This window comes from Psittacula echo (assembly GCF_963264785.1).
Source record: "Psittacula echo genome assembly, chromosome: 23".
Classification (NCBI taxonomy): domain Eukaryota; kingdom Metazoa; phylum Chordata; class Aves; order Psittaciformes; family Psittacidae; genus Psittacula; species Psittacula echo.
The window spans coordinates 4975136-4993101 of NC_137748.1; the positions used below are offsets into that span (position 1 = coordinate 4975136).

The 17966-nt window shown below is 46.9% G+C and overlaps 2 protein-coding genes across 2 annotated transcripts; both read left to right on the forward strand.

Moving 5' to 3' along the window:
- Nucleotides 1-797: 797 nt before the first annotated feature.
- On the forward strand, nt 798-11014 carry LOC308229436 (keratin, type I cytoskeletal 19-like; the record flags this gene model as incomplete). Its single annotated transcript, XM_080633483.1, has 10 exons — nt 798-1268; nt 1666-1748; nt 1903-2059; nt 2216-2377; nt 2610-2735; nt 2827-3053; nt 3585-3676; nt 4992-5096; nt 6285-6383; nt 11004-11014. The coding sequence occupies 10 exons, from the start codon at nt 798-800 to the stop codon at nt 11012-11014; spliced, it is 1533 nt and encodes a 510-aa protein (XP_080489609.1).
- A 1362-nt stretch (nt 11015-12376) lies between these two features.
- Nucleotides 12377-16020, forward strand: LOC308229457 (keratin, type I cytoskeletal 19; the record flags this gene model as incomplete). The annotated part of the gene is made up of 6 exons (XM_080633505.1): nt 12377-12823; nt 14463-14545; nt 14878-15034; nt 15264-15425; nt 15548-15673; nt 15796-16020. The coding sequence occupies 6 exons, from the start codon at nt 12377-12379 to the stop codon at nt 16018-16020; spliced, it is 1200 nt and encodes a 399-aa protein (XP_080489631.1).
- Nucleotides 16021-17966: the final 1946 nt, after the last annotated feature.

A 17966-nucleotide genomic window follows, 5' to 3' on the forward strand; every position in this document is an offset into this window, starting at 1 on the left:
TTTATCCACCCTACACATCTATTTCAGTGTAAAATAATCTGTGAGTAAGGGGAAATTTGCACAAATCACCACTTCAAAACTCCATCATTGCGTGTCCATCACTGTGTGAGACATGAGATTAATTCCTGGAAGCGATACTACCAGAGTTCGGTGACAACAGAAATATCATTGCTTCTACAAAGGTTATTCCATCGAGATTTACCATGAAGCATTCTGAAGGGCAGCACCCATGGTGAGCTTTCTTTGTAGAGAAGGACCTAAATTCATAGAGGTTCCACTTCTGAAAGGGTCAGTCACTGGCAGTACTGGAGGTGAAATGGAACAAGACTCACTCTTGGGGTGCCCGAGTTCGTATTTCTTCAACTCTGAAATTAAAACAGAGTAACTAGGTGGTGCTTTCACCACCACCTGTGAACAAAAAATGACTCCAAAGAACAAAGAAGAACCATTAAAATGAGTCTCTCTCACTAAGTAGCCAGCAACACACTATCTGAAACAAAATCTAATACACAGCCACCCACCTGAAATTACAGTGTGTGCTTCAGGTGAATCAGCACACAGACACAATACCTCTGGGGAGGGCTGTCCCAAGCCCCAAAAGAAATTCCCCTTAGCACATCACTTTTGGCATGAGCACTGGGGCTGGCAAACCTCCTGGGAAGCTGGGCTGCCTTCAGCTGACACCCACCCAGCAGGCTATAAATGCCCTCAGCGAGGACACAGCCTGCACTCGGAGTGTCTCCATCAAGCTTGCAGAGGGCTTTGCATTTGGGGCTGGATCTCTGATTCCTTCCACCATGAGCTGCAGCATCAAGAGAACATCCAGCACCTCGTACCGCAGTGGCGGCGGTGGCGGTGCCTGCGGTGGCGGGAGCGGCCGCAGCTCCTCCGTCTCCTGCAGGCGCTACGCCTCCTCCGTCGTCGGCGGGGGCAGCTATGGGGGGGGAGCGTGTGGCACTGTCTATGGCGGGGGCATGAGCGCAGGCAGCCTCACGGGGGGCTTTGGGGGTTGCATAGGAGGGGGCTTTGGTGGCGGCTTTGCAGGAGGCTTTGGTGCCGGGGGGGACCTCCTGCTCAACGGCAATGAGAAGATCACCATGCAGAACCTCAACGACCGCCTCGCTGCCTACCTGGACAAGGTGCGAAGGCTGGAGGAAGAAAATGCTCAGCTGGAGCACCACATCCGGGAGTGGTACAGGAAACAAGCTCCCAGCATTTCGAAGGACTACAGCTCCTACTACGACACCATTGAACAACTCCAGAACCAGGTAGGACAGCACCAGTAATCAGCTGGAAGGACCAAGGTCTGTCCTTACAATCCGCTTTGTTTTTAAATGAGACACATTACAGCATCAGGGACAGTGTATAAGAACAGTTCCTTATACACCCAGAGTGAAGAAGCCCAGAAAATTGGGCATCTCCCAGCACAAAAGTTCTTCTATTCTTTCCCCATCAATATATTCTTTCATTAGAATGTTTGGGGAAGCCAAAAGCTTGCACACACCGGTTCTTGTGGCATGGCATAACTTTCTGTGGGCCCTGTATAACTGCACGAAACAATTCCAAGACCCTCAACAACACCCTACCAAAGCTTTGGGCCTTCCTTCTTCTCCTCCTGGAAGTCTGGGACACAGAAAGACTTCTCTCCATCTTTTCCTTTTGTAGATCATTGCTGCCACTGTGGAAAATAACAAAATGATTCTGGACATCGATAACAGCAAGATGACAGCTGATGACTTCCGGATGAAGTGAGTACCTCTCTGGAACCTTGCATGTCGTTCGTTTCATGAATCCTAAGGGATTCCTGAAAGCAGGGTATGAAACCCTCTCCCAAGTGGTGTGATCAAGCCTACACACGGTAATGAAATGAATGTGTAATGCTTCTTTTTTTCTTTCGTGCAGGTATGAGAATGAGTTGGTAATCCGTCAGACTGTGGAGGCTGACATTAATGGCTTGAGAAACATCCTGGATGATCTCACTCGCACTCGGTCTTCCCTGGAATCCGAGCTCGAGTCCCTGAAGGATGAGCTGATTGCTCTTAAGAGAAACCATGAGGAGGTACGATTCTTCAAGGTTCCCAAAGTCACATATCAAGGCAATTCAGCTTAATCTCATGTGATTGTCATTCCTTTGTGCCTTCACACTGCTCTCACCACAGACCCCAACACAAGCAATGACCTGCCCTCTTTGCTTCTCTCTTCACACACTCTGCAGGAGATGAGGCAGCTGCAGTCTCAGACTGGAGGCGATGTGAGTGTGGAGGTCAATGCTGCCCCTGGACAAGACCTGACCAAGATACTGAATGACCTGAGGAACGAATACGAGCAGATCATTGACAAGAACCGCAGAGAGGTGGAGCAGTGGTATGAAGTCAAGGTATGCAGCAATGACTCTGCTCCCATGATGGAGCATGGACGTAGCTCTGATGTCGGTAGCAATGACTAGGGCAAAGGTGGGTGGAACGTCAGGATCTATGGAGCAAGGACTCGGCTGAATCCATGAGGACAGGCTGACAGGCTCCCTGGCTCTCCAGCCTCTCAGTCAGCCAACCTGCCCCCTGAAGGGACTTTCTCACCCAGAAACTGTGCTTGGGCTTTGTCTCCTGCAGATCGAGGAAGTCAACCGCCAGGTCACTTCCAGCAGCCAGGACATCCAGACAAGCAGCCACCAGCTCACTGAGCTCCGGCGCGAAATGCAGAACCTGGAGATCGAGCTGCAGGCGCAGCTCAGCACGGTACGTGGGGCACGATGCCTGAGGGCCCTTCCCTCCTCCCAGCGGGCTGGGGCACAGCTCCGGTCCTCAACTCCTGCATTCCCACTTCCAGAAAGGCTCCCTGGAGAACTCCTTGGCAGAAACCGAATCTCGCTACGGCTGCCTGCTGCAACAGATCCAAGGGCAGATCAACTCGGTAGAGGAGGAGCTGGCCAGCATCCGCTGTGAGATGGAGAGTCAGAACCAGGAGTACAAGATGCTCCTGGGCATCAAGACCCGCCTGGAGCAGGAGATTGCTCAGTACCGGGCTCTGCTGCAGGAGGGACAGCAGGACATTGTGTATGTATTCTGTTTGCAAATAAGGACATAAATCCTACTACAACCTTTTCTTTACTGGGACTCACAGAAGACAGAGCAGAATTTTACCAGTCTGTAGCTGAAATCTAAGTACAACACATATTTTCTCAGGATCTGCACTGAAATGTGTATAACATAAATTTACTAAGCTCATCAAACACAGAGGAAAATGCAGAGCACAGTTCGTGACATGTTCAGTTAATCTGTTCCTTTTGGCCTGTTTTCTGCAGAGTGATTCCTTCAGAGGAAAACCAAACTGTCCTGTACTGCCTTCTATAAGCAGATGGGCAAGCACAGCTGGGCTGTGACAGGATAAGAATTATTTCTACAGTCTTGTTATTTCTGGTTCTACCACTTTCTAGGAAAATAGAGCTGAAGGGAACAAAATATACAATATACAGAAGTATTGGCAAGGTCCAGGAAAGGCTGAGCTGTTACCTGCACATCCGGTCACAGCAGCTCTTTGTGAATGTATTTATCATTCCCTTCATTAAAACTCCTTTCCTTGCACAGAATATCTCAAGGAGCTAACCAAGGAGGGGGAATGTCCTCCCACACTTCTTATTCTACTTCCTACTCTCATGGGCAATCTGGTGACAAGGCAGGTAAGAAATATGTTCCAAAGAGGATCCTAATTTATCCTGTTTCCGTGGCTTTCATATTTTGTGGTTTGTCCCTTTTCCTGTTGATACTACCCCTTTTGCAATCACAACGGGGATTAAAGCATTCACAGTCAAATCTCTTAATTTCAAGGTGTCTTAGCTGCAGTTACAGGAACAGCCTAAGCTCCTTTCCCAGGCTTTTGCTAACAGAGATGGACATTTAAATACTGGATACATTTGAAATGTCCGTGCTGCAAGAGACTCTTGATTTCCCCATCAGAGTAATGCTTTCTTCTTTCATTCCACAGGGCAGTCAAGAGTGTATTAAGATACCACCAATGCACTGGTCTTCCCTGATTGAACAAGCCACCAGAGCACCAGACACAGCAGCACTGCTCCCCTGCCCAGCACATGTTATCCATGAAGTTAAGATGAATCATTTCTAGGACTCTCCTAAAATTCTCTCCTTTTTCCTTTTATACTGTGCTCCATGTGCAGTCACCGTATGTACATGCACTTCTCTGCAGTGCAGTTGGTGATCTACCTTCTGCCTCTAATAAAACTTTACTTTTCTGCAATGCAAAGAAATCTGTGTCTGCCAATCTCTTTGGTATATTAATATTGTATTTAAATGAGATATATCTTCAGAGAGAAACTACGGTTGGGTGTATATGTAAGAAGGTCGCAAAGAAATGTGTGTATCCTAACAACCAGGTGGTGTAGGGATAAAAAGATCAGAGAGGAATGAATACATTCACGTTAAACTCAAGAGTGACACCTCTAGGAAGAACAAGGGATGGGTGAAGTTCCTTTTCAGAGTGTGCATCGCAATGGCTGTGCAAGTCCTTGATCTGCCGGTTCAGCAGCTGATCTGAAACAATGAGGATAAATTAACCCCAACATTTCATGCGATTTTTGTCAAATCAAAACCATTTTCACTTGGGCCACTAAAGGAGAAATCAGTCCTCTCCTGGCAGCTTCCAGACGAGGGCTCTTCCTAAACTTGTTCAATAAAAGCAAAGGATTTGTTCAGGAAATGGGTGATGAGTGTGAAAAAGAAGTTCTCCTTATAACACTAAGTTCCATTGTTAGGATTATTCCTCCTGACATGTTGGATGATCTGGGCTCAGGTCCTTTATCTGCTGATTCAAAATAAAGGAATTGTGTTCTCTTATTTCCTAGGCCAGTATTCCCAGCTCCATGGTTCTAGTGCTCTGGAGGGACGGCAGGAGGGTGGCAGGGTAGAGGCAAGGCTCAACCATTCCTACTAAATCTGCTCCCCTTCCTGTAACACACTGACATTCTTTGGGCTCAACAGAGGAAGACAAATGGGTGCAATATCTCACTCAAACCCTACAAATCCCTGTTTCACCCTTTGATCTGGAGTGGAAGAAAGCAGCTGAACAGGGTCCACCACCTCTGGGTGAGTGACTCAGCTGCCCAGGAATGCAGGGTGGGTCTCACAAGCTTCATTGTTCTCTGAGCAGCACAAGAAGCAATCCTGTATTCTGCCAAATAGCTTTTCCCTTGCCCACTGGTTTGCAAACAGGTTCAGGTCACGGAAAATATCACCTTCTTGGATAATTTATTTAAAAAGGCATCAAACTCTCTACATGTTACAAACCAAAGCTGAATTTTCAGCACAGCAGTAAAGAGAGATGAGTCAGAGAAACTATTTCCCTAGAAAACAAAGGAGATTTGTAAAGTCAAAGCAAAAGTGCCTCTCCCGTGAGTCACAGCAGGACTCATGCTCTGACCAAGCTAACAGAGGCTCATGTTCTGCTTTATGCTCCATGTTACTTCTCATATCAGCCAGTGCTGATTACCTCAAAAACCAGGCCTAAACCTCAGCATTAGCCAGCCAGAATGGACTGAGGGATGGAAGACCTTCTCTGACCATAGCTGGAAGAGAAAGAATGTTTCTGAGCCCAGAAAGGAGCTGGGCTGAGCCGAGCTGAGCACACCAGCCTCCGGCTTTCCTTTGGCTTTACCTGGTGGAGTTACTAGTCAGGACTTACCAGGGCATAATCTGCCCACTGTAATATCAAATCCCATCACAACAAGACAGGGTGAGCTGGAATCAGCCTGCATTGGCAGCGTTGACACCAGGGAATGCAGTTCTGCTCCCCTGACTCACCCCACAGCAGAACACAGTACAAGGGACTGGCTTGCTCTGAGTCAGCCAGAGTGTGGCGGTTCCCACAGCATCCTCTAGTGACAAATACAGAAAACATACCACAGGATTTGGGACAGAAACTGTTCAAAACAATGTCAAAGTTAAATTCAGGCCTCAGCCCTGGGAAGCGGCTGGGCCAAGGCAAGAACAGCTCAAATAAGAACAAAATTGGTATGTTTTTCACAGCAGTAACACTGTGATACCAGAGGGGGTAATAAACCAAACAGACAGCAAAAAGGTTAGAAATTAATTCATTCCAAGGGACAGGGAAAAGAAAAAGGAAATGCACGCTTCACATAATTCTGCCTGAAGGTTTTGAGTTAACTCCATATGAAATCAGCAAATTCAGATTCAGTCCAAACCTCCTGGATTGTCCTTTCACCTTGCGCTGAGTTAGATTTGAATTTGCTTTGTGTCCGTTTTCAACTCATTTAGCAGCAACAGGGCCTGGTGCAGCCAGCCGGGAGCCTGGTGAGGAGCGGGAGTTTAAGGATGAGATTGAATTAAATGCTGCTGTGTTTAAAAAGGAGGCCTGTAGGGGGGGACTGTGGAGATACCAACACTTGGTGCTGTCACTGCTGCCAAAGGTTTTGGACATTATAATCTTTGGGTGTGTTTGAGTTTCTTAATTCTGGAACTTAATCATCCCCACCTGCACAACGCAACAATTTCAGGAGGTCTGATGAAGATGAGAGGGGGAAATAAAGAAGAAACCAAACCAAGAACCTGAAATGAGTGGACTGAATTCTCTGAAGGGCTCACGCGGGATGAGGCCATGCAGGACCTAGTCCCACAGGAATGCTGCTGTTTCCAAACTGCTCCTGGGTCTCGCAGCTTTGTCTCTTGCACTCCTGGCTCCAAGGACATGGTACCCCCAGGCACAGCCTGGCCAGGCCCCTCTACTCCACTCAGTCCTTGCAGGGCAGGGTCCCCCCTGCACCTCCCACCTCAGGGGATGAGAACAGAATCTGATTGACTGGGCCTCTGGTAAAAAATCAGGCAAAAGGAAGCTACTTCTGTGATATTTCATACATTTACCAGCCTACCATCATGAAAATAGCAGCAGGAAGTTAAGCAAGTACAAACCTTCCTGTAGCAAACCCTTTCTGTGTTCCAAGTGAGGCATTTCTATGAAGTTTCATGTAATACGCAACATCCCAACAAACCTCCACATTTCTTAAGTATTCTCAGCCTATGACAGACATCAAGAGCAAATGCTCTCTGACGGCTGCTACAGTGAACGTGCAGTTCCAAGAGTGCTGGGGCTGACTCCCGTAACTGGTTTAGTGCCGCCTAAAGAGAAGTTTATGGAGGCTGCAATTACTCCTAATGAGCCACGTTTAGAAGCCCACGCTCGGAGCTGCCGTGCGAAGGCTGGCTCCAGGGAACACCTTTCCCCTGGCACACGCTCCGGCGCTCTCCAGCCCTGGCAGCCGGAGCCAGGCTGCGGATCAAAGGCGCTCACAGCCTTCTTCATACATTTCTACTGTGAGTTCAGCTCCTTCCCATAACCCCATGTCAGACTGTCAAAAGTGACAGCAGTACCAGAAAGTTCATGGTGGTTCCAGACAAACAAAAAGATTTTACACAAATGCTGATGCTTCCTTTCTGTTGAAAATGCTCTTAGGAATCATGTCAGCAGAATCCGAGAGGTTTTATTAGTTATTACAGATGAGCCCATGAGAAAAGAGTGAAAAGGCACTAAGCACGTATTCCAATCAGCTTGATTTGGGGGTGATGGGCCGCCCTAAACACCTAGGCAGTCAATGCAGACCTTACTTTTTGCTTAAAGAAAGATTTAAAGCTAAATCCAAGTGTCTGAGGCTGGTGGAAAACCACAGGTCTCAGTGCCAGGGCTGCCCAGGAAGGGAACGCACCCCAAACCCACTGACTGTGACACTGCCTGTAAGCTACTCCTGTTTGAAAACAGACTGTTCAGCATAGTTAGAAATCCCCCTTCCTGGTCCCAAGGGTGTGCGGCCACACTAGGCTGACACCCCAGGGCTGCTGAACACGTTTCCTGTGAGCTGGCAGTCACCAGGAGAAAAGCTGGTTTAAAACACCTCCCTGGCAGCAGCTCCTCGAGCCAGTGTGGCTCCAGGACTTGCCCTCGCAGAGCAACAGAGCTGGGTTTTCTCACTGAACCTAACAGAGATCTGGAGACTCTAAGAATTTCTCTCAAGCAAAAGCCAGTCTGAAACCATTGTAGGATCAGCAGAGCCCCAGCCCAGCTGAAGGGATCCATCAGCAGGGTACAAAGAGCTCCTCATTTTCTCATTTGATCCAGCACATGTTCCATGCTCACACAGCAAAATCTCTTCCCTTACTGGAAGCTGTGGATTGTCACAATGATCAGAATATGCTCTCATAAAATTATTAAAAGAAATAATAACATATGCACATATGAATACAAATATATGAACCCATAACCATAGATCTAAATAATAAAAACACAAGCGTGCTCTCCAAATGTTTTACAGACACAAACAGAATAAAGCAGCTCATCTCTCTGTGTATGAATCCAGCCTGCTCTGTGTTTCTATCAAGTTTGGGACTATATTTTGTATAGTAGGAATTTTCCATGTGGCCTATGGGAAACCCCCCCCGGGGCCCTCCTGCATGTGAATCAGGCAGCGCTGCAGCTGGCCCGGCCAGATCCAGCAGAGACTTTCTTCCTCTGAAGCCAGGGACAGGTTCAGTCTATTTGCTTTTGGCACTGCCTGTTGAGCTGCCTGCAGAAACCTGACTTTTGGAACCCGGCCTCTCAGCAGTTAGACCTTGGACTCAGTAGTAGTTTCCAGCCCCATCATACCTTGCTGAGATTTACCAGCCAGATAACAGCATAAAGGAAGTATAAAAATACAGCCAGTGACTTATCTTTCATTCATCAGAGCTTGGTGTCTTAACTGATCCTTTCTTCCCACACCAGTTTTAATCCTGCTAGAAGAAAATCTATTTCCTTTCCTAGCTCAGGTACTTCACTCCCTGATGTGCACTAGAATTATAGCTCTGGATTGAGAGGGAAGTCAAGAGTTTAAAGGTATTTCTGTTTCTAGGGAAACAGAGACAACACTGAGGTATTGCAAAAGCACACACCATGTCCAGCTTCAAGGAGTTGAGCATTTGCATCGCTCTCAGCTATTGAAGTATTTGAGTTCTTTATGACCCATTGTGTGTTTTCCTCATACTGATCCCTTCCAGGACCTCACTTCTCATCCCTTTCACCGCAGGAACAGGGCACCTCATGTATGTCTCTTCACCAAATCACATTCCCTCTGCTTTGCGAAACTAGCATTTTTGAGGAAGAGAACATTGCTGCTCCCTCTCCCTGCACCCCCTCCTTCCAACTGCTCCCAGCCAGGTGCATGTGCTGGGACCTGCCTCACAGCACATCAACACTCTTGTCTTTGGATCTGCTGGCACAGTCAGTGAAAAGATGGCAATGTGAGGCTTATGAGGATTAAGAAAAAGATTAATGATGGGATATAAAAGCAAGAAAGCCAAGAATTGTAGCTTCAGCTGACATTCGACACCATTACTTTAGTCCCAGCTGCAGAGGACTTCTTGTTATCATTGGTTCTGCTCACGACAAGGCTGAAAATAAAAAAACCCAAAGTTTTGTGTTTGAATTAAAGTGATTCAAAGGTTTCATGGCCACGATCTTCAGGAGGAGAGCAAAGCGTGTAACACCGGCGCTTTAAGAAGGCAAATGACATGATCAGCGGGGTGGGACAGCCAAAGCTTTCATGAGCAAGGGAAGAGATGAAGACTGAGAATGTGCACGCAGAAGAGTCCAGAAGCCCATTTTCACTGACGGAAGCAGAGGTAGAAAGAATGAATCTCAGAAGGGATAAACACTTGAAGATTTCCAAGGTGAATTCAGAATGATAACCTGGCTTTGCTCATTCATTCACAGAGGCATCTGTGGAATCTCGGGCACTGATAAAGTAGGTTAGAATGCTCACAGAGTTCATTTTATTGTAAGTGCATTGGCAGTCCCTAAAAGCAAATTTAGCAGGATGTGAGAAGAGTGAAGTATTCACCAGTGTCACTCAAGGCCAATAAAAAACGGGTTTCAGGACAATGAATAAAAATACCCCGAAATAACGTGAACACTGACAGAGCAGCAGTGACAAGTAACACAGAGCAGGCAAGGGAGATGCAGAGCTCGGCTGTGGGCTGCTTCCACCAGCCTTCTGGATGACTTTACCTTAAAAAAATGTGTCTCTCCTTCATGTGCTTATCTCCCTCAGATAAGTTGCAGATAAAGGAAATTCCCTCTGTTAGCCATTCCTTGTATTTTCTTTAGGGAAAAGCTGACCCTGTAATAAATTAGGTTTACTGCAGTGGGAGAAAAAAAGACCTATGTGGAATGATAAAAGCACATACTTTCTTAGCAAATACTTTGCCACACTAAAGGCTTTTTCCAAGCTTTTAGGTTTATGTTATCACCTCCAGAGAGTCCAAACCAAAACAAGCACATGCAGCCATGTAGGTAAAAGACACATGGGAAGTTAAAAGAAAACCAAAAGCTTCCTGAAAATTTAGGATGCAGTTTTAGTGAAAATGCTGCTTGAGTGACCGATTTGATACTGGAAGCTTAGGATACATTTGGTGGTTTAAATAAGATTCAAGAGTTACTCCATTTGACAGCGTCTCCCAAGCTCCTCCTCTCCTGACACTTCCAGGTGTACTTCCAAGCTGCCATGAAGAATTACAGTTCAGGTTGGGGGAACTTTATACCCATGGGTTGAAGCAAACCCAAGCTGCTGGCAGCACACTGCCAGTGTTCTCACAGTGCAGTCTATTGGGCTTTACTTGGGGTATCAGAGGGAATGCAGAGCACTTCCAGATCCCAGCTGTCATGAACTGGATCATAAAATATTATGCAGCATCATACATGTGCATTTTCTTTTGCAAAGCCCAAAATGCACTACTTGGAGGTCCTGACATGGGAGTCGAGGCAGGAGTACCAAGAGGGAAGGATGTTCCTCTCTTCTTGCAGCAAGAGAGGAAGCAGATTGCACTGGTACCTGTTCTTCTTTAAGCTTCTCGCACGGCTGTTCAGTGAAGAAAAGCACACGGTATATTCTAACTGTGGATTTAATGTTTAACAATGAAACACCTGTTCTGAAGCTCTCCTTCTGTTTGCAGGCAGACTGTGACTGTCTGCTGCTATTATTCCACCTATGCGCAGGCCTTGGAACAGTTACCTGCTGGGCTGGTTTTTCCTACCCAGGGCTGAGGAGGACATTCAGATCTACAAGAGATCTGAATGACAAATTGGAGGGTTCCTGTACACCTTAGGAAAGGCTGTACAGCCTCTGCAGAAAGAAAAGCACTGGGCTGGACCGTGCCCAGGCTGCACAGCCCGATGGAGCTTGGTTTACACACTGTATTTGTACGTATCAAGTACTACATTGTGTGCCTGAGTCACTGCACAATTCCTCTTCCTGCTCCAGCCTCAGAAATCGATACAGACCGAGGGGGGTGCTGAGCAGGTGCCTTGGCCAGCTTCCAGTCTGTGTATTTGTTCTTTTACCCTCCCTGTATTTGCCCTGCAGTTGGACATTTCTCTCTGTACACAATGAGCACAGCACTAACGGGTGGTGTAGAAGGGCCCCCGCACAGAGTATGCATTTCACTTGGCTTAGCTTTAATTCTTTCTGTTGGTATTAAATGGATTTCTCATTGAAACATCACTTCATGCGTCTGTGCCTCAAAGTTCTGCTTAGTGGGAACACTTGCTGGTAGCAGAATTTCTGCTGGTTCTGGTGCCTCCCTGAAGCTGCACATGCTGGAAGGGCAGCTCACTTCCTCCTTCAAAGAGCTCCTTTGAGGAAAACCAGGATCCTTCCGACCAGGCATGTTCTCTGTCAGCCCCCCTCTTCTACTGTCAGCCCAAAAGGAACAAAGAGCAGAAAAGAAACAGTGAAGATGTTACTTCTGAAGGAGTTTTTCTGAGGGGGAGGAAGGAAAACGGAGGGGTGGGAAGCTGTTTTATCCAGGTCCACACACGTTGCTCACCATTTGGGCTCCTTTCAAGCTCTGTTATCAGTCTAACAATTACTAACTCCCTCTTTCCTGAGATCACATGAAGAAAGCCTTTGTGTGCCTTGGCTGTGGGTAGGTGCTGGCTGCAGCGGGACGGGCACTCCGGCCCTTTGTCTCCATGTGGCTAAACTGTAACTAGACTGAAGAATGCTCCTCGCAGGGGGGGGACCTGCTCTGAACCCCACCTTCTGCCTCAAGAGGCAGCAGGCAGGGGGAGGGAATCAGCACCTGTATGTGAAGGTATTTGGGGAAGAAACAGCCCACTGCACTGCCGCTGACCAATGAGAGGGGTTGCCGTGCTGGCAGAAGGCTTAAGGCTGATAAATTCCATGGGTCTCAGATAACACGTTCTGGAGACAACTCCCATTGTAGCAGGCATAAAAGAGCTGTGGTGGGGGAGCAGAGACACTCCTGCTGCAGGATCAGCGACCGTGGGCGCCGAGGCTTTGGTCAGGTCCTTGCTGTTTCTTACCATGGCCAGTTACAGCTTCAGGCAATTTTCCTCTTCAGTGGCAGGGGGACCTGGCATCTCCTCAGCCCGGTTTGGAGGCTCCTTCAGGGCTCCCAGCATCCACGGGGGCTCTGGAGGCCGAGGGGTGTCCGTCTCTTCTGCTAGGTTTGTCTCTTCTGGCCTAGGAAGCAGCTTGGGAGGGGGATATGGAAGTAGTTTCAGCAGCAGCTTTAGTGGTGGGTTCGGTGGAGGCCTGGGTGGTATGGATGGCCTCCTCTCGGGCAATGAAAAGGCAACTATGCAAAGCCTGAACGAGCGCCTCGCATCCTACCTGGAGAAGGTGCGAGCTCTGGAAGACGCAAACTCGAACCTTGAAACCAAAATCCGAGAATGGTACCAAAAGCAGGGCCCAGGCCCAGCTCGGGACTACAGTGCTTATTACAACACTATTGAGGACCTTCGAGACAAGGTAGGTGCTAATAGTTATTTCAAATCATCTTAGATTTGCATTTAAGTGGGAAGCATAAAAACCCGTGAACACCCAGAAGGCATTGCAGCGTCTGGAAAGGGGAGGAAGATGAAATGAGTATGCAGGGATTGGGCATGGAAAGGAAATTATCAGCATGGAATTACCTACTCTTCAAGTATTAGCCAAGAGGATGTGCAAAGCAATCAGTCTGAGGTGCCTTAGTACTTAATTAGCTGATAAAAGCATCTATGTATTTATCTATGCACACATATACACACTTGCTGGTCATCTACACATACATGATCTTTGAATAGATGCATGACCATATATATTCTGATAAATATGAAGAGAGTCATACAGTGACAGCAACCTGCCTGCCTCTGTAAGCTGCTACATGCCACACAGCTTGGAGAACCTGAGGCACACATACACTGCTTTAACAGGAACAATACAAATCTGTGAAGCAGTTTTGTAAATGTGGAGATAGTGGCTTAAGATTTCACCATCACAGATTTATTTTTCTTTCACACTTCACTTCCTTAAGCTTGGAACTGCAGTATTGCAGTATAGGTGCTGAAACATTTGGCTTATGCAAGAAGGAAGTGGCAGACATGCAGTATCAATCCCACATCTAAATGTAGGATTTGCCCCAACACCTCATGGGTACCTGATAATAGATTACTTGGAGATGATGCACACCCTGGAAAACAGAGGTAGCAGCTGATTAAGCTGTATAAATAAATGAATGAAAACCAGAGGTTCAGTTTTCCCAGCTCAGCCCGAAGGTCATGACCATTCCCACACTTTCTCCTTGCTTCAGTCATTCACATTCTGCACTGAATTTAAACCTGAGCTAACGGGACAGGCCGAACCGGCAATGAGGTCTTCTCCTTATGTCTTTCACTCCCTTTAGTTAGGGGAGAGAAAATGTTGCTCCTGATGATTTTGTGGGTGACCTTTTGAGTTTTAAAAGTGGCAGGCAAAACCAGACACGATTTCTAGGTAAAAATTAACAGGGATTATCTCTAAATAAACAAAATTTCCTGTAGAAGCTTTCATGAGGCATTAGAAGAATCAATAAACACTGTCCTGGATACTCTAGGAAATAAAAACGTGTTCAGAGACTGGGCAAACGGAATATGATCTCATATAGTTTATGATACACAAAAATGTCATTTGTTTTAAAATCATAAAGACCTTGTAACCACTTCCCACTGCTAAGAAAACATGGCATGAGAACAGCTTCTGCTAGGAGGAGTCTGCAGGCCTGGCTGCCCTGCAGCTCTGCAGGGAACTGGTTTCTCGCTGCAGCCCTACCCCCAGGCTCACCAAAGTCCTCTCCCTCTAAGACAGCACATGGTTATGTCTCACTGTGGGACCTGCAGCTAAAAGCCTCTTCATATGCCAGACAAGAGGAAGAGGATGTACCCATACCCAACACTCGTGGCTAAAGTGTGGTGATAAACCTGTGCTGTGTATTTGTTGTAGATCATTGATGCTTCCCTACCGAGACCAAATGAAATACACTTTTATTTGGTGCAGCTGCAAGTGAACCAGGATCTTAACTCTTCTATCTTCACATCAGGGCAGAACACACACGGTTGTTTCAGCCCCAGCAATGAACTCCTTCTGTTTGTAGATCCTTGATGCCACTATCGACAACGCAAGGATGGTCCTGCAGATCGACAATGCCAGGCTGGCTGCCGACGACTTCAAAACCAAGTGAGTCATTTCTCACAGGAAAAAAGTAAAAACCCTTGTTGAGCCAAAGGGCAGTAGCTGTGAAAGAGAAAGGAATGCCTATAAAACCTCTGTATGAGCACTAGTTTGATCCAGTCCTTGGAAGTTCAGCCCTTTCTGTATTTGCTTAAAGCACCATCTCCACCATGGAAAATCTTGTATCATGTAAGACACGTGGAGAAAAGTTTAATGCTGGGGCAACATTTGCTACATCACAAACCCCACAAAGCCAGAACCATTTACAGCAAGTGGTATGTGTGACAATGGGCTGGCTCAGTCAGCTCACCTGAGCAGCTTGGCTTTGCTTTGTCAAGGTTTGAGACGGAGCAGGCTCTGCGCATGAGTGTGGAGGCCGACATCAACGGCCTGCGCAGGGTCTTGGATGAGCTGACCCTGGCCAGGGCGGACCTGGAGCTGCAGATCGAGAACCTGAAGGAGGAGCTGGCCTACCTCAAGAAGAACCACGAGGAGGTAAGAAAAAGTGTGAAAGTGACATTAGAAAAGCAGCATGTTTAAATGGGGAGTCCCCCAGGGTTGTCCTGGGCTCTCCAACAGTGACGGCAAGATTTCTGTGTAGACTGGGAAACTAAAGATCCCCTTGCAAGTATTTAAGGGGAGTCAGTCAGAAAGAATGGAAGGTTCATATGTTTTCAGTTTATGATTGTACCCTCTTTTGTCTTCCTTTGCCATGTCCACACAGGAAATGAGTGCCCTGGGAGGGCAAATAGCTGGCGAAGTCAGTGTTGAACTGGACTCTGCTCCAGGCATTGACCTGTCCAAGATCCTGGCTGACATGAGAGACCAGTATGAAGTCATGGCTGAGAAGAACAGGAAGGATGCTGAGGCCTGGTTCCACAGCAAGGTAGAAAAAACTTCCCACTGTACAAATACTGAAACAATCCAGGGAACAAAACTGCTGTGAAAGCCTTAGGGCCAGTGCTTGGAGGCCCCATATTTCTCCTGTAATTGTGTTCTCTGTTTCAGACTGAGGAGCTGAACCGGGAAGTCGCTATCAACACTGAGCAACTTCAGAGTAGCCAGTCTGAAGTCACTGACCTGCGACGCACCCTCCAAGGACTGGAGATAGAACTTCAGTCCCAGCTCAGCATGGTACGTTACAATCCACACTGCATGGGCATCCCCCCTGGAAGGGTACCTATTCCCCTCCCTCCACACAGTCCTGAATCTGGCTGCAACCTTTCTGTGATCTCCCTCCACCCCCCTGCATGCAGAAAGCGGCTCTGGAGAGCACCCTGGCAGACACGGAAGGGCGATACAGCGCCCAGCTTGCGCAGATCCAGGGCCTCATTGGCACCGTGGAGGCGCAGCTGGCTGAGCTCCGAGGGGACATGGAGCGCCAGAACAGCGAGTACAAGATCCTCATGGATATCAAGACTCGGCTTGAGCAAGAGATTGCTACTTATCGACAGCTCCTGGAAGGCCAGGAGTCCCAGTAAGTAACTGCTCACTGCAGAAAACCTTTCTGCTTAGCCCCATGCCAGGGTGCTCCTTAGCCACAGCACCACAGGAAATACAACCTGAAACAGTCCTGGGCTTCTACAGTTTTTCTGGACCATGGTGCAGCTAGAAATGCTACAATTCTCGTTCACACTGAGTTCCTCAAAGAGCTGCTAAACAAAAAGGCAAACTGACAAGTAGCACTAGAGGTTAAATGCAACTAACAGTTAAAGTGGGAACTCGGAATTGTTTGCTTGACATTCAGGAAACAGTGCAGCCAGTAATGTTTTACAGAACAGAAGGATTAACACCAAGTTCCCATAAACTTCCCGTTAGCCGTTAAATAGCTCTTGCCTCAGAGTAATCCGTGTGGAAGAGGATACTCTCAAGGGAGCGCAGAGAAGCCATTGCAGACAGCTATGGAGGAGACCTCCCACATGGGAACCCAGTTACTGCCAGTTCCCAGAAAGCCTCAAGGAGGAAAATATCTCATAACCTGGAACAAAAAGAAGGAGTTGAAAGATTTTTATTTCCTGCATTCCTTCTTTTCCATAATTTTCTTTTCCCACTGCAGTTGTTAAAAGATATGTTTCCCACAGTAATTCTCTCTCCTGAGCTGAAAGGGAGAGCATGGAGATGACCATCCTTTCACTGTCCATATACAAAATGTGCCTGATTGATTGCAGAGAATTTGCTTTAGAGCAGCCTCATCGCAGGCAGCATCTGATGTGTTTCCTTTCAACTGTTCTCTCTCTGTTCTACAGGATGTTTGGCTCCTCTTCTGGAACTGCTGGTAAGAATCCCTGCTCTTTCAGGAAACCTTTACATTGTACATTATGGTAGTTGTGTCCATTGTAGAGACTGGGCTGCTGCACTGATCTGAGTCACAAAAAAAGATCTGATAAATAACAAATTATGACTCTGGGCAGAATTTAGCAAATTTCAGTCCTTAAAAGATGTTACACATCCAAAAAGAAATCTCTTGACTATGCTACAGAAAAGATCAAGTAAAGCTCAAAAGGGTTAATCATTCCCCCACATGAAAGGGTACAAGAAATTTAAGCTTGGCCAGCTCAGGGGAACTGTATGAACACGCAAGTCAAAGTTGCCTTGAGCTTTTAAAGGTCTGCTGTATTGTAAAGGTGATGTATGATTCAAATCGATGCTATGAAGAAGCTTCTGAGAGATGGGAATGAGAGATGAGACATAAACTAAGCCCAGTGCCCATTGCAGTGTGTGTGTTTTACACTGAAGTAATCACTGTTCTTTCTCTTTGTATTATTGTAGACAAAAGAGACAAGCTGGCAGATAGAAAACAGCTCTGAAATCCTCCAGATGTCACCCTCAAAGTGAGAAAAAGCAGACACCACAGGGGAATTGAAACAGAGGAATCACTCTGCACTGCTGGAAATTACTGTCTTAAAGCACAGAGAATTCTTGGCCACACTGAATTTTGGTAGATGGATCACGTAGTGGTGATTAGTTTGTGATTTGGGTTAGCTTTTCAATTAGTTCTAGATCTTTCCTGTACTGAACTGCTGTATCTACTCTAATAAAGATGACCTTTTTCTGCAATCTTAGCTTCTTTGGGGTTATACAATAATTATTCCTGAAGGTATTATTCCTAAAGTTTGGCTTTCATCAGGCAGTAAATAGCCAGCCAGCCTTCCCAAGAGGTTAATGTTCACAGTGGCTGGAGCTCCATCTCCAGTGTCTTCCAGCCCCTCTTGCTGGTGGGAGCTCTGAATAGGAAGGAAATGAAATCCTCAGCCCCTCAGAGTGGGGGATAGAAAAGGGAGCTCAGCTCCTACTGACAGCGGCTGTGCACTCTGGAGAGCAGCACTGAGGTGTTCAGCGATTCTGGTAAGAAGCAAGAGCTGGGAGATGTTTTGTTGGGGGAAAAAAATGACTTGAAAAGAACTCCTGCAGAAACAACAGTGAGAAA